Here is a 12,647-nt window from a genome sequence, read left to right as displayed (position 1 = left end):
TGCCACAGAGCCTTCAGACATGTCGCTTCCTCTGTTGTAAGGCTTCCTCCACCCTTAAAATGCATCTAATTCCTGTTCATCCTGTAGGTCTCAGCTTGATTGTTACTTCCTCAGGGAGGTTTCTCCAGGGAGCACACTGCCCTTCCCAGAGCTAATTTGCTGTCTTATAAAGTGTTCTTACACTTTCCTGTGTTTTCCCTTTGTAGCATTTACCAGAGTTTTCATCATGTAGATGGTTAGGTTATTGCTGTATTGCTTGATACTGATACCCCTCCTCCTGGAGTGTAACTTCTGTGATGGGCAACAATAGAGCCAATTAAAGTAATCTATTTTTTACTTTAATTTTGTGCAGAAGTTTTAAAGTTTGATGTAGTCTTAGTTCTTTTTGCTTTTGTTGCCTTTGCTATAATTGTCATATTCAAGAAATCATTGCCCATTTCAGTGTCGTGAAGCTCTTCCCCTCTGTTTTCTTGTAGGAGTTTTGTAGTTTCAGGTCTTACATTTAGATTTTTACTCCATTTTGCATTAATTTTTGTATATGGTGTAATATAAGGGCCCATTTTATTCTGCTGCATACGGACACTTAGTTTTCCTAGCACCAGTTGTTGAAGAGACTTTCTTTTCCTCGTTATATAGTCTTGGCATCCTTGTTAAAGATCATTTGACTACATACATGAGGATTTATTTCTGGGCTCTGTTTTACTGGTCTATATGTCTCTCCTTATGCTAGTACCATACTATTTTGATTACTGTAGCTGTGATATATTTTGTTTAAGTATAAGGTCTCCACTTTTGTTCTTCTTAAGATTATTTTGGCTATTCATGGTCCTTTGATATTCTGTGTGAATTTCAGCATGATGTTTTCTGTTTCTGGGAAAAAAAATGCCATTGGGATTTTGATAGGGATTACATTGAATCTGTAAATTGCTTTGGGTAGTGTGAACATTTTAGCAATAGCAAGTCTTCCAATCCATGAACATGGGAGGTCTTTCCATTTATTTATGTCATCCTTAATTTCTTTCAGTAACATTTTGTAGTTTTCAAGGTACAAATCTTCTGCCTCCTTGGTTAAGTTTATTTCTAAGTATTGTATTCTTTTTGATACTATGCTAAATGGGATTTTTAAAATTTCTTTTTTAGATTGCTTATTGTTAGTGTCTAGAAACAGAACTGATTTTTAAGTGTTGATTTGTATCCTGCATCTTTGCCAGACTTATTAGTTCTAACAAGTTTTCTTTGTGGAATCTTTAGAGTTTTCTACATAAAAGAAAGAGCATGTTATCTGCAAACAGGTAATTTTACTTCTTCCTTTCTCATTTGGATGCCCTTCCTTCCTCTCTTCCTTCATTCCTCCCTCCCTCCCTCTGTCTTGTTATGTCTTGTCTTGTCTTTCCTTTTTCTTTTTCTTTTTTCCCGTTTCTTTCCCTTCTTGCCTGCCTGACTGCCTGCCTAATTGCTCTGGCTAGGACTTTCAGTATTGTGTTGAATACAAGTGGTGAGAGTGGGCATCCTTGCCTTGTTCCTGATCCTAGAAGAAAAACTCAGTTTTCCACTGTTGTGTACAATGTTAGCGTGGGCTTTTCATACATGATCTTATTTTGTACTTTTTAAAAATACGTAAATGCCTTCATTTAGTATGTTTTTATTCTTGAGCATGATGAAACTGAAGAATAGTGCATTAAATTTTAGAGAAAGGAATGAGCCAAACAGACAATTTATTAAAATTAAGTTATATGGTGGATTTGGATCAAAAAGCCACTATTTATTTCCTGGGAAAATTTATGGAGAATTTGCTTGGTTTTTGATGTCGTTGCAATCTGATTTTTACCCAAACTTCTTGGCTATCTTGAAGGTAACTAGTAACCACTAAGTTTCTAAACCAGTGGTCTTTTCTCAACTCCTTTTTAATCTCTGTAGTATTTGGCACTATTGATCAAACTTTCTTAAATGTTTCCTCACTCAATTTTCATATCTTTGTGATTCTTCTACCACTTTGATTGTTCTTTTGGTCATCATAATTCCTCTTCCTCCTCTTGCTTTGTAAATGTCTATATGCCCCGAGGTTTTGTTTTTTGATTCCATCTCTTTTCTCGATTTACGTATTGTGTCAGTGATCTCATTGACTATCATGGCTTCTGTTGTCAACAGCATACAGTTGATTCACAGATCTGCTTCTCCTCTTAGGCTACATTCCACTTTGTTTGTCTTTGGACACCTCCATCTAAATATCTTACCAGGGGGCACCTGGGTGGCTCAGTGGGTTAAGCCGCTGCCTTCGGCTCAGGTCATGATCTCAGGGTCTTGGGATCGAGTCCCGCATCGGGCTCTCTGCTCAGCAGGGAGCCTGTTCCCTCTCTCTCTCTCTGCCTGCCTCTCCATCTACTTGTGATTTCTCTCTGTCAAAAAAATAAATAAAATCTTTAAAAAAAAAAAAAAAAAAAAAAAAATAAATATCTTACCAGACCTTCAGGAAGATGCTCATAATTGAAAACTTTATCTTTCCTTCCATCCTGTGACTATTCCCTAAACTGCCATACCTTTGGTTGGTATGATGTGATGGTGTGATGTTTCTGCCATACCTTTGCTCATGCCATTTCCTTTTCTGTCTTTTGTAATATTTTCCCTTGCACTCTTCATATACTTCAAGGTCGGCCTCAAATACCATCTTTCTGCAAAGTAATAATCAGGGCCACTGACGACATGTTCTCATTCTCTGCTCTAAACCCCTTCAATTGGGGGTTTCTTATTGTGTTTCTTAAAATTACAAAGCTGTTTGTGATTTGGTTTGTTTGCTTTTTCTAGCTATAAGTCTAGCCACTCCCCCTCAGAAACCCTATAATTCATCAGATAATACACGTAGAATCACTTCTTGTTCTTCAGGGTAAGGCTACATGCTTTTTTTTTTTTTTTTTTTTTTTAATTTTATTTACTTATTTGACAGAGAGAGAGATCAGAAGTAGGCAGAGAGGCAGTCAGAGAGAGAGGGGAAGCAGACTCCCCACTGAGCAGAGAGCCTGACTTGGGACTCCATCTCAGGACCCTGAGATCATGACCTGAGCTGAAGGCAGAGGCCTAACCCACTGAGCCAACCAGGTGCCCCTACATGCTTTTGTATACATGTGATTCCCCAAAGTGTTTTTTTGGGGGTGTAGGATAGAGTTGATGGTGGTGGCCTGTGAAACGAGTCCTGTAGAGATGTCTTCTATCGCACAGAGGTCCTCCATCTACTGAGTTCTGTAAGCAGTTTAGCATAGTGGAAAGATACAGCATTTGAGCTTTGATTTAAGCTCTAGCTTTTATATTTACCAGCCATGTGAACTTAGTATTCAGTTTTTCTGAACTTTTGTTTCCTCAGATTTACAAGCCATGTGAACTTGATAAAAGTACTCAATTTTTCTTAACCTCTATTTCCTGATATGTAAAATAGGGGCAATATTTGGCCTTACATGGATACTATAAAGTTTAAGTCAGAAACTGCATATAAAATGCCAAACATACACACTAAAAGTCTTAATAAATGGTGTTAAAGAAGAAAAGAAAAGAAAAAGAAGCTGCATCAGCATCTACTGCTTTCCCTTTGTGGGATCAATTGTGTACGATTGGGGTGTGGGAAATGGTGCCAGACTGAGACAGGGTACTGAAAACAGAGCACAGAGGATATCTTCGTACTCCTAGGGAACTGGTGTGCCCACCACAAATTCTAGGTAGAGATCAAGAGAAATTTCTCACTGCTGTCTGTTAGTGACTCCTTCCTTATGGTACACATAGCACTTTGTTTCTCTCTTTCCAAAAAGAAATGCTTTGTTCATATCGTCCTGCCACCCATTCTGCCTTCTCTAGTACATTTTCCTTATTGTCCCAGAATATGGATTTTTAAATGCAGGTTGTAAGGGGCGCTTGGGTGGCTCAGTCAGTTAAGTGTTTGATTCTTGATTTCGGTTCAGTTCCTGATTGGGTCCTGGGATTGAGATACAGCACAACTTCTTTATCCATTCATCTGTCGATGAACACTTAGGTTGTTTCCATGTCTTAGCTATTGTAAATAATGCTGCTAGGAACATGGGGATGCAGATATTTTTTTGAGTTAGCATTTTTGTTACCTTTGGATACATTCCCAGAGTGGAATTGCTGGATCATATGGGATTTTTTTTTTTTTAAGATTTTTTTTTTTTTTTTTTAATTTATCAGAGAGAGAGAGGGGGAGAGAGCGAGCACAGGCAGACAGAGTGGCAGGCAGAGGCAGAGGGAGAAGCAGGCTCCCCGCTGAGCAAGGAGCCCTATGTGGGACTCGATCCCAGGATGCTGGGATCATGATCTGAGCCGAAGGCAGCTTCTTAACCAACTGAGCCACCCAGGCGTCCCTCATATGGGATTTTTAAAAAAATTATTTTGAGGATCCTCCATTCTGTTTTCCATAGTGACTATAAACTGTTTGATATTTAATGAACCTTTAGGTCTCTACTCTGTTGTCATGTCACTTTTTCTGCAAATCTTCCCCCAGTTCTTAAGATTAGATTAGTTTCTCAGTGTTCCCACAGAACCCTCTGCTTACCTCTATTATAGTACTTACCATACTATATTGTAATTGTCTTGACATTACTTGGAGACATGGGCTAGTATTATATTAAGTATCCCTAGCAGATAATAATTACTATCTAAATCTTATCTGTTAAATGAGTGAAAATCTATTGCATTATACATGGTATTATATTAGAATTTGTCTGCTGCATATCTATTTTCCCTAATAAACGGAATATTTTATGAGCAGAGACCAGTTCTTAATCTTTACATCCTTAATTTGTAGCATAGTACTTGGTTCATGGTAGATGCTGAGGGAATATCGAATGCATGATTGAATGACTGTATGTCGGGGCTATCATTTTAGAATTTCAATTAAAGCTTCCCTTCCCCCCAAAAAGAAAATGTCTTCTTTGACTGTACAGGTAGAGATGAGATATTTGCATATGGCTCATATGAAGTAATTGACATTCTCCACTCCTCTGTACCAGGGTTGGTAGTTTTATTTAGAAGAGAATGTGTACATGTGAAAAAATAACTATTCAACAAGCTAGTATTTTATGTGCCAAGTGAGTGATTTGGACAGGTAGATGTTACTTTACTGTCCCGCTAAATATAACATTCTTAATTGGGCTTTTGAAAGTGTGGTACACAAGCAAGTACTTAGAAAATGCTTATTGGTTAATTGGATTGGTTAAAACGGAAACCTGTATCTGTTCTACTTGGCTTATATCCTGCATATTTTAGAATATTTCCTCACTCATTGGAATTTTTTCACTGAAATTTTAACTCATTCTTTTTTAGGTCCAAGACAACTTTGACAAGATTGAATTCAATAGGATGTGTTGGACCCTCTGTGTCAAAAAGAACCTCACCAAGAGTCCCCTGCTCATTACAGAAGAAGATGCATTTAAAATATGGGTCATTTTCAACTTTTTATCTGAGGACAAGTATCCATTAATTATTGTGCCAGAAGAGGTAAGGTGTGGCTCTGGGAAATTCTGATGTGGTCATCATAGCACTTAATAGATCTAGCATGGAAGTATTGTGCTAATTCAGTGTAGATATAGAAGGAGATCCGGGACTAGTGTTTTTGGATCAGAGGCAAAACAGCCTGAGTCCAAAAAAGTCCAAAACTCAGTGATTTGGGGTCATGTCATATCCCTGGAGATTTGCAGACAGGGTGGGACTTTTCCTCTCTAAATTGCTATAATTATGGATGACTCCGTCTTCATATCCAGAGTCTTTATTCAGTACAAGTTACAACATAATTTTCTGTCTACTTACATATTGGCAAAACCAGTATGGCATTTTAGGAGAGCAGGGCAAAATTGGCTGAGTGTTGCTATATGGAAAGCATAGACTCCACATTGTTATTCTCAAGGCTGTTTCGTGTGAGGAAATACTATCCTCATTTCAAAGTCCAGAATGGTGACTTTTTATTGTGCTTTCCAAAGTAAATGAAAAAGGGCATTTGCTTATTCTGTTTTGATTTATTTTCCCTGAGCTTCCAAAGTAAAAAAAAAAGACAGGAGGAGGGTTTCTGTGCTATCTTTCTGCCTTAAAAAATTACATATGTAATGCATGCTTATTATAGTAGTAAGTATAGAAAAGACTAATACACAGAATTACAATCAGCTGTAGTGCTCCCCTTAAAAGAAATCTGTCATTCCTTAAGATTTTTTTTTTAAGATTTTTTTTTTTAAGATTTTTTATTTATTTGTTTGACAGAGATCACAAGTAGGCAGAGAGGTAGGCAGAGAGAGGAGGAATCAGGCTCCCTGCTGAGCAGAGAGCCCGATGTGGGGCTCAATCCCAGGACCCTGGGATCATGACCTGAGCCGAAGGCAGAGGCTTTAAACCATTGAGCCACTCAGGCGCCCCATTCCTTAACTTTTGACAAATTATTTCACCTCTTGAGTTTTAATTTACTCACCTATAAAATAGGGCTCATCACAGTGTTTAAGGGTTAGGAGCTTCTACATTTAAAGGACTTAGCTCAGTATGTGGCATGTAGGATGTACTCGGTAAATGCATCAGCTGCTGGGACTACTGTTGTTGCATGTTTGCACACTAGGCTGCTTATTTCCTTAGGACAAATTTCCAGCAGTGGAATTCTGACTTCTAAAAAACACACTTTCAAGGTATTTGCTGAACAGGCAGTATTACCTGTCAGAAAGGCTGTACTAATTTATACACCTACCAGCAGTGATTGAGGGGGCCTGTTGTTACCCCTCCTGTCAATTCAGAGTTATTAATATTTTTTTAGGAAAATTTGTTTAAAAGTTCATACTGCAGTACTTTATTTAAAGTCAGCAAGCGTTTGTTGACTGCCAACAATAAGCAAGGTGCCAGGAGGAGTGCAGAGTGAAAAAGATTACTGCCTGCCTTCAAGGAATTTGTAGTCTGTTCAAGGAAAAAAGTAAGTCAAGTGTAATTCGAAGCAAAATAGGCTGCCTGTTATAAGAGAGGTGCAAAGGCCATGCGAATACTAAGAAGGGAAAGATTTATTCCAGCGTGGGGAGGTAAGGAAGGAAAGCTTTGTAAGAGGCAATGTAATCTAATGGGCAAAAGTAGCGTCTTAAACTTTTTTCCATAAAGGACCAGACAATAAGTATTTGAGGCTTTGTGCCCTTTTAGGCCCTATTGTCTCTGTTGCAGCTACTTAAATCTGCTGTTATGGTAAGAAAGCAGCATAGACCATATGTTGCTGTGCTTTAGTAACACGGACTTTGAAATGTGAATTTGTGAATTTTATATAATATTCATGGATCATGAAACATTATTCTCCCCCCCCAACCATTTGAAAATGCAGAAACTGTTCTTAGGTCTTGGTTGTATAAGACATGCCATAAGTCATGTTTGGCTGATGGACTAGAGTTGATCCGTGGCTGTCATTTGCTGTTCCCTGGTTAAGGGCAGGGGTCTGAAGTCAGATTTCCTGGATGTGAATTGTAGCTCTATCACTGTTCACTAGCCATGTGACTTTGGGTGATGTGCATTGTTTGTTTTTGCTGTAGTTTCAGCAATAAAATAGGGTTAATGCTAGTATCTGTCTCCTACTGTTTTTGTGAACATTGGACAAGGAGAATGCCTGGCCTTTGGAAAGTGGTCATGAAATATTTGCTTTTATGTTTATGGGGAAAGTAGCACTTGTGCTGGGCCTTAAAAGATAGGAAGAATTTTGACTCATGGAGAAGAATTCTGGGTGGAAGAAACAGGGGGCAAGGTCATGTGAGTCAGGAAAGCAAAGGGCATGTTTTGAGGTGAGTGAGGTATTCCACTTGTCTGAAGAGCTAGTCAGGAAGCTTACTTAGAAACAGCTGACGGCCTGAGTGATGCCAGAAAGGATATTGGGTAGCCCACAGAGTGGTCATGATGGCAGAGAAACCAGGTTTGAATGCTATCAGTCTGGATCCATACTTGTCACTCCAGTGAGGAATCACAAGCAAAATGCTGCTGCCTCCAGAGGGTGGGGACTGTACTTGTACTGTGGGACAGCTCTGGCCCTGCACACTTTTTGTGGCCCAGGACTCCAGTCTTCCTGCAGTTGTTCTTGCTACCAGAGAGAATTCTCTGTGCCCAATTTCCAGTTCAGTCGGGATAACACATCTGACTAGTTACGGCCTGTGTCAGGTACCATGAGGTAGCTGCAAAGCAGGCCTGTAAAAGATCCATTTGGATTTTTAGCTTCTTTATCGGATGGTAGGGAATTGCCTAGACATAAGAAGGGGATTAGATGCTAGGCAGTCAAAAAGAATGACATGCCATTTCTAACTGGAACATGATGGCTATGAAGAGGAGTGGTACTAGATGAGGCTAGGAAGAGTTCTAACTTTATCCTGTAGGCAGTGGCGAGCTCTGAGCCACTGATGATTTTAACCAAGAGAGTGACGAGTAATAAATGAAATACACAGAGAAAGGAGATGGGAAGTTGAGAGAAGGTAACTGGTATTTGAGGACTGAAGTATGGTAATGTCAGTGGAGTGGAAAAGGTCAGATGGGAGAGATCTGGAGGTGACAGGAAGAAGTTCATAGTGCCTGACTGTGTAGGACTATGGATAAATTTCAGGCCTTGACAATCAGAAGGTAATATAGTGTGGTTGTTTAAAGCATGATCTTTGAGGGGCGCCTGGGTGGCTCAGTGGGTTAAAGCCTCTGCCTCCAGCTCAGGTCATGATCCCAGGGTCCTGGGATTGAACCCGCATTGGGCTCTCCGCTCAGCAGGAAGCCTGCTTCCTCCTCTCTCTCTGCCTGCTTCTCTGCCTACTTGTGCTCTCTGTCTGTTAAAAAAAAATAACAACAACTTAAAAAAAAAGCATGATCTTTGAAATCAGATTGCCTGGTTTAAATCCCAATTCTACCACTTTTTAAGTATGTGACCTTGAAAAGATTACTTAAGCTCTTTGGGTTTCCCCATCTGTAAAATGGGGAAAACTATTCCATTTATTGGAATTTTGTGAGGACTAAAATATTTGATGATGTGAAGCATTTAGCATAGTGTCTAGCCCCATGATAAGTGCTCACTAAATGTGTGCACACGTGTGTGTGTATGAATGAATGACTGGATTATGAATAAGTTGGGGATATGGTGTCTGATGATGGGTTGGGTATATTGGTGTTTTAGGTGGAACATATTTGTGGAGCTGTCCTGTATTCAACTGGAAGTGGACTTCTAGGGCTTGTGAGAGGCCCAGACTTTAGACAGAGATTGGGGAGCCATGGAAGTAGATTAGATCAGGGAAGAAGAAACTGTTGTGGGAGAAGTGAGGGCTGAGTACAGAACTTTGGGACTGTTTCTGTAACAGGAAGAGGAAGTAGATTTGATACAGGAAGCTGAATTGAATAGTCTATGAGGTGGGAGGAGAACTGGGAGAGTGTTGAGTCATGGATGCCAAAGAAAGAAAAAGTTCTAAGAAGCAGGAAAGTAGTTACTGGCATTAGATGTTAACAGAAAAATTAGAGGGTGATGAGTAAGAAGTTGCCTTTGGATTTACTAATTAGGTGGTCATTGGTAATCAGGTAGAACACAGTTTTACTGTAGTGGTGGGAACAGTTTCTTAGTGCTAGTAACAATAATGATGTAATATTGCATGTATGGTAAAGGAGATACAGGGAATAAAAAGTGCTGTAGAGTCTTGCACACCAAAATTGTCTAGCTTAATACAGAGACATATAGAAGGGGATGGAATATTGATAGGTGTTGAAAAAGATGTACTGATGGCATTTTAAAAACCTAGCTGTTGCTTGTAAGAATTATGCTAATAAAACTTCCAGTATTGCCTTTTAAGACATTTTGTAGTTACTCTGTATTCTAAATTTGTTTGTGTTTTCTTTGGCACTGGAGGTAGTGTGGGTCTCTTACTCTTTGTGGGCTGATAGTAACGTCTTTGCTCCTTTTCCTTTCTTTTCTTTTGCCTTTTCTTCTTTTCTTATTTTTACCAGATGCTATCTAGTATTTATTTATATAAAATATTTTTTATTTGTTTAAATTAGATTTACATATTATTTTATTCATTTAGGGAAAAAACCACGCTGTTAGAATGTTTAGATTTTTTCCCCCTCTGGTCCTCTTTCTAAATAAATTAATCTCAGTTGAAAAGGGAATAACCTCTCTTTGACTTGTTTAGAATAGGCAGGCAGCATACCTTGTTAGTGATACTATTTGGACTTACTCTATTTTGACATCCTTAACTCTCTCAGCATTTCTGCCTAGATGTACAATTTCTCTGTGGCTTGGAGTACTTGTGTGGGGAAAGAAGGAATCATTGGGAGAGATTTATGTGGAATTGCTTTGTCCGGTTGCTGAACCAGCCTCCTGAAGTTTAAAATACAGCTTTGTATTTATTAAGCTCTTAGCACATCTCTTGTCCTTAGACCAAGCACTGTAAACTCAAGGTCACACTATTTTATGGAAAATACTGAATCATAATATTTCTTACGGTGGCCATTGTCTGGGGATGTCTGGGTGGCTAGGTTAGTTAAAACGTCTGCCTTCTGCTGGGGTCATGATCCCAGGGTGGTGGGATCGAGTTCCACATCAGGCTCCTTACTCAGTGGGGAGTCTGGTTCTCCTTCTGCCTATCACTCCCCGGCTTGTGCATGCTCGCTCTCTCTCTGTGACAGATAAATAAGTAAAAAAGGTGGCTATTGTCTGTTATGTTTTGCTTCCTTCCTAAATACTTTAGTACATTTTTTTAAAACATGATTTGAACTAGTTTTTAGACTAGTTAATAAATTTATTAATTTTAATTAATAAAAATGATTAGATTTTATTAATGTAATAAATGTAATAAAATCTAATGTAAAGACAGGCATATTTTAAAAACAAAATTTGGAATATAATGTCTTAATTTGTCACAAGTGTATGTATGAATTTAATTTGTAATCTTACCAACAGTTTTTAGGCTTTATACATTTAAGGTAATTTTTATGTTTTTAGTTATTCATCCATCTATCATAATGATTATTAGTATTTTGTTTAAGTCTAGAATTTTTTTTAAAAGATTTTATTTATTTATTTGACAGGTAGAGATCACAAGTAGGCAGAGAGGCAGGCAGAGAGAGATAAGGAAACAGGCTCCCCACTGTGCAGAGAGCCCTACGCGGGGCTCGATCGCAGGACCCTGAGTCCATGACCTGAGCCGAAGGCAGAGGCACCAACCCACTGAGCCACCCAGGTGCCTCAAGTGTAGAATGTTTTTAATTAAGATTTTATTCACTAGCTTCGATTAATGCTATAAAAGATATAAATAACAGTGGTAGTTATATGAATGACATAAGTTGTATAAATGTTTGCTTTTGACTCTGTTTCCCAATACCTAGAAAGTAATGTTAAAATAGTCAAAAATATTAAATATATATTTATATATATTAAAAAATATATATAATAGTCAAATATTAAATATTTAAGTGAGTTAATCATGTAGAAGTCAAGATACAGTATGTTCCTGTTTAAGATGGTTCTGTAATTTTTGTCAAATGATATTCCTGGAAATGTGTGTCGGTAGTTTTTTCATTAGTATTCATTTTCCACAGAGCCAAGAACAAAACAGGATATGTCTGTTATGGGCTTATTTGGAAGAATTGTCTTGATGCAATTAAATATCAAATCTAAAATAGTTTTTAGAGACCCTTAGTGAAATAAAACCTGAATTGTTGTTAAGCCAATGGAGGCCGTTTTTAATGATGACAATTTTTGGAGCCAAAGGCCTTAAAAATCACATGCAGCCTGAAAGTTTATTCTTTGTTATTTTTGGTGAAACTTGCTTGGAAGGAGGAAGTAAGCTGCTTCCTGAAACTGAATGAGCTCTTAGAATTGATGCAGGCCACTTGAGACTAACACAGTGGCACGTGATTTATTATTTAGTACAATTGAGTAGTTGAGAATGGTAATGTTTGTCTCCCTGGCCCAATATAATGAATTAAGAGGTCCTTCAATTATTTGCTAATGATAAGTGTATGATTGTGTTGGAAGTCAGCAGGAAATGAATCTAGATAATTTGCCTGGGACAGTCCAGGCAGATGCTCAGTGCTGATGACAAACGCAGAAGGCTTTGGGAATGCGCCTTCAGAAAGGTTCAGGAGGAACCTGGGAGGCTGCCTCTAGAGCCGAGTTTGCTACTAATAGGCACTCTGAGTTACTAACATTATAAAAGACCATTCCATATACAAGAGGAACTGAAGCTTGGAGTGGGAGGGACTTGGGTGTATTCACAGTGGTATGTGAGAAAAAGCTGAGACTGTTTCCTGACCGTAGTATGAATGGTCATTCGGATGCACCATTTTTTTTGTCATGCGTGTACACGTGACCATAGGCATGTACGTACCTTCTGTTGGCTTTACTACTAAAACTTGTGATCAGACAGCCTGGGCCCTTCTTTGTGCTGCTAAGTTAGTGGGACTGAACTTCTGTGCATGTTAATTTAATGCCTCTAATATATTTTACTTTGGGCATTTATTTATCTTAATGTCCTTTTTGACTTTTTCTCTCGTCTCTCTTTAATCTTTTCTTGTCGATAGTCTTTCTTCCTTTTCTTTTCTGCCCCATTCTCTCCTCCTCTCTTCTTTCTCTGTCTTGTTGACCATTTTTTTCTCTCTCCTCCACTGACTATCCCTGTTACTACTTC

General features: G+C 38.5%; 1 protein-coding gene across 2 annotated transcripts in view; it reads left to right on the top strand.

Moving 5' to 3' along the window:
* SWAP70 (switching B cell complex subunit SWAP70) overlaps positions 1-12,647 on the top strand; it is a 68,003-nt gene that overhangs the window by 33,414 nt on the left and 21,942 nt on the right. For both annotated transcript variants that reach the window (XM_059408457.1, XM_059408466.1), the window contains one exon: positions 5,323-5,496. In XM_059408457.1, the coding sequence (XP_059264440.1) occupies positions 5,323-5,496 (174 nt within the window). The remainder of the gene's footprint in view (positions 1-5,322; positions 5,497-12,647) is intronic.

This window comes from Mustela nigripes, chromosome 1, assembly GCF_022355385.1.
Source record: "Mustela nigripes isolate SB6536 chromosome 1, MUSNIG.SB6536, whole genome shotgun sequence".
Classification (NCBI taxonomy): domain Eukaryota; kingdom Metazoa; phylum Chordata; class Mammalia; order Carnivora; family Mustelidae; genus Mustela; species Mustela nigripes.
Note: the sequence above shows the minus strand (reverse complement) of the source record. Positions and strands in the feature narration are given on the sequence as shown.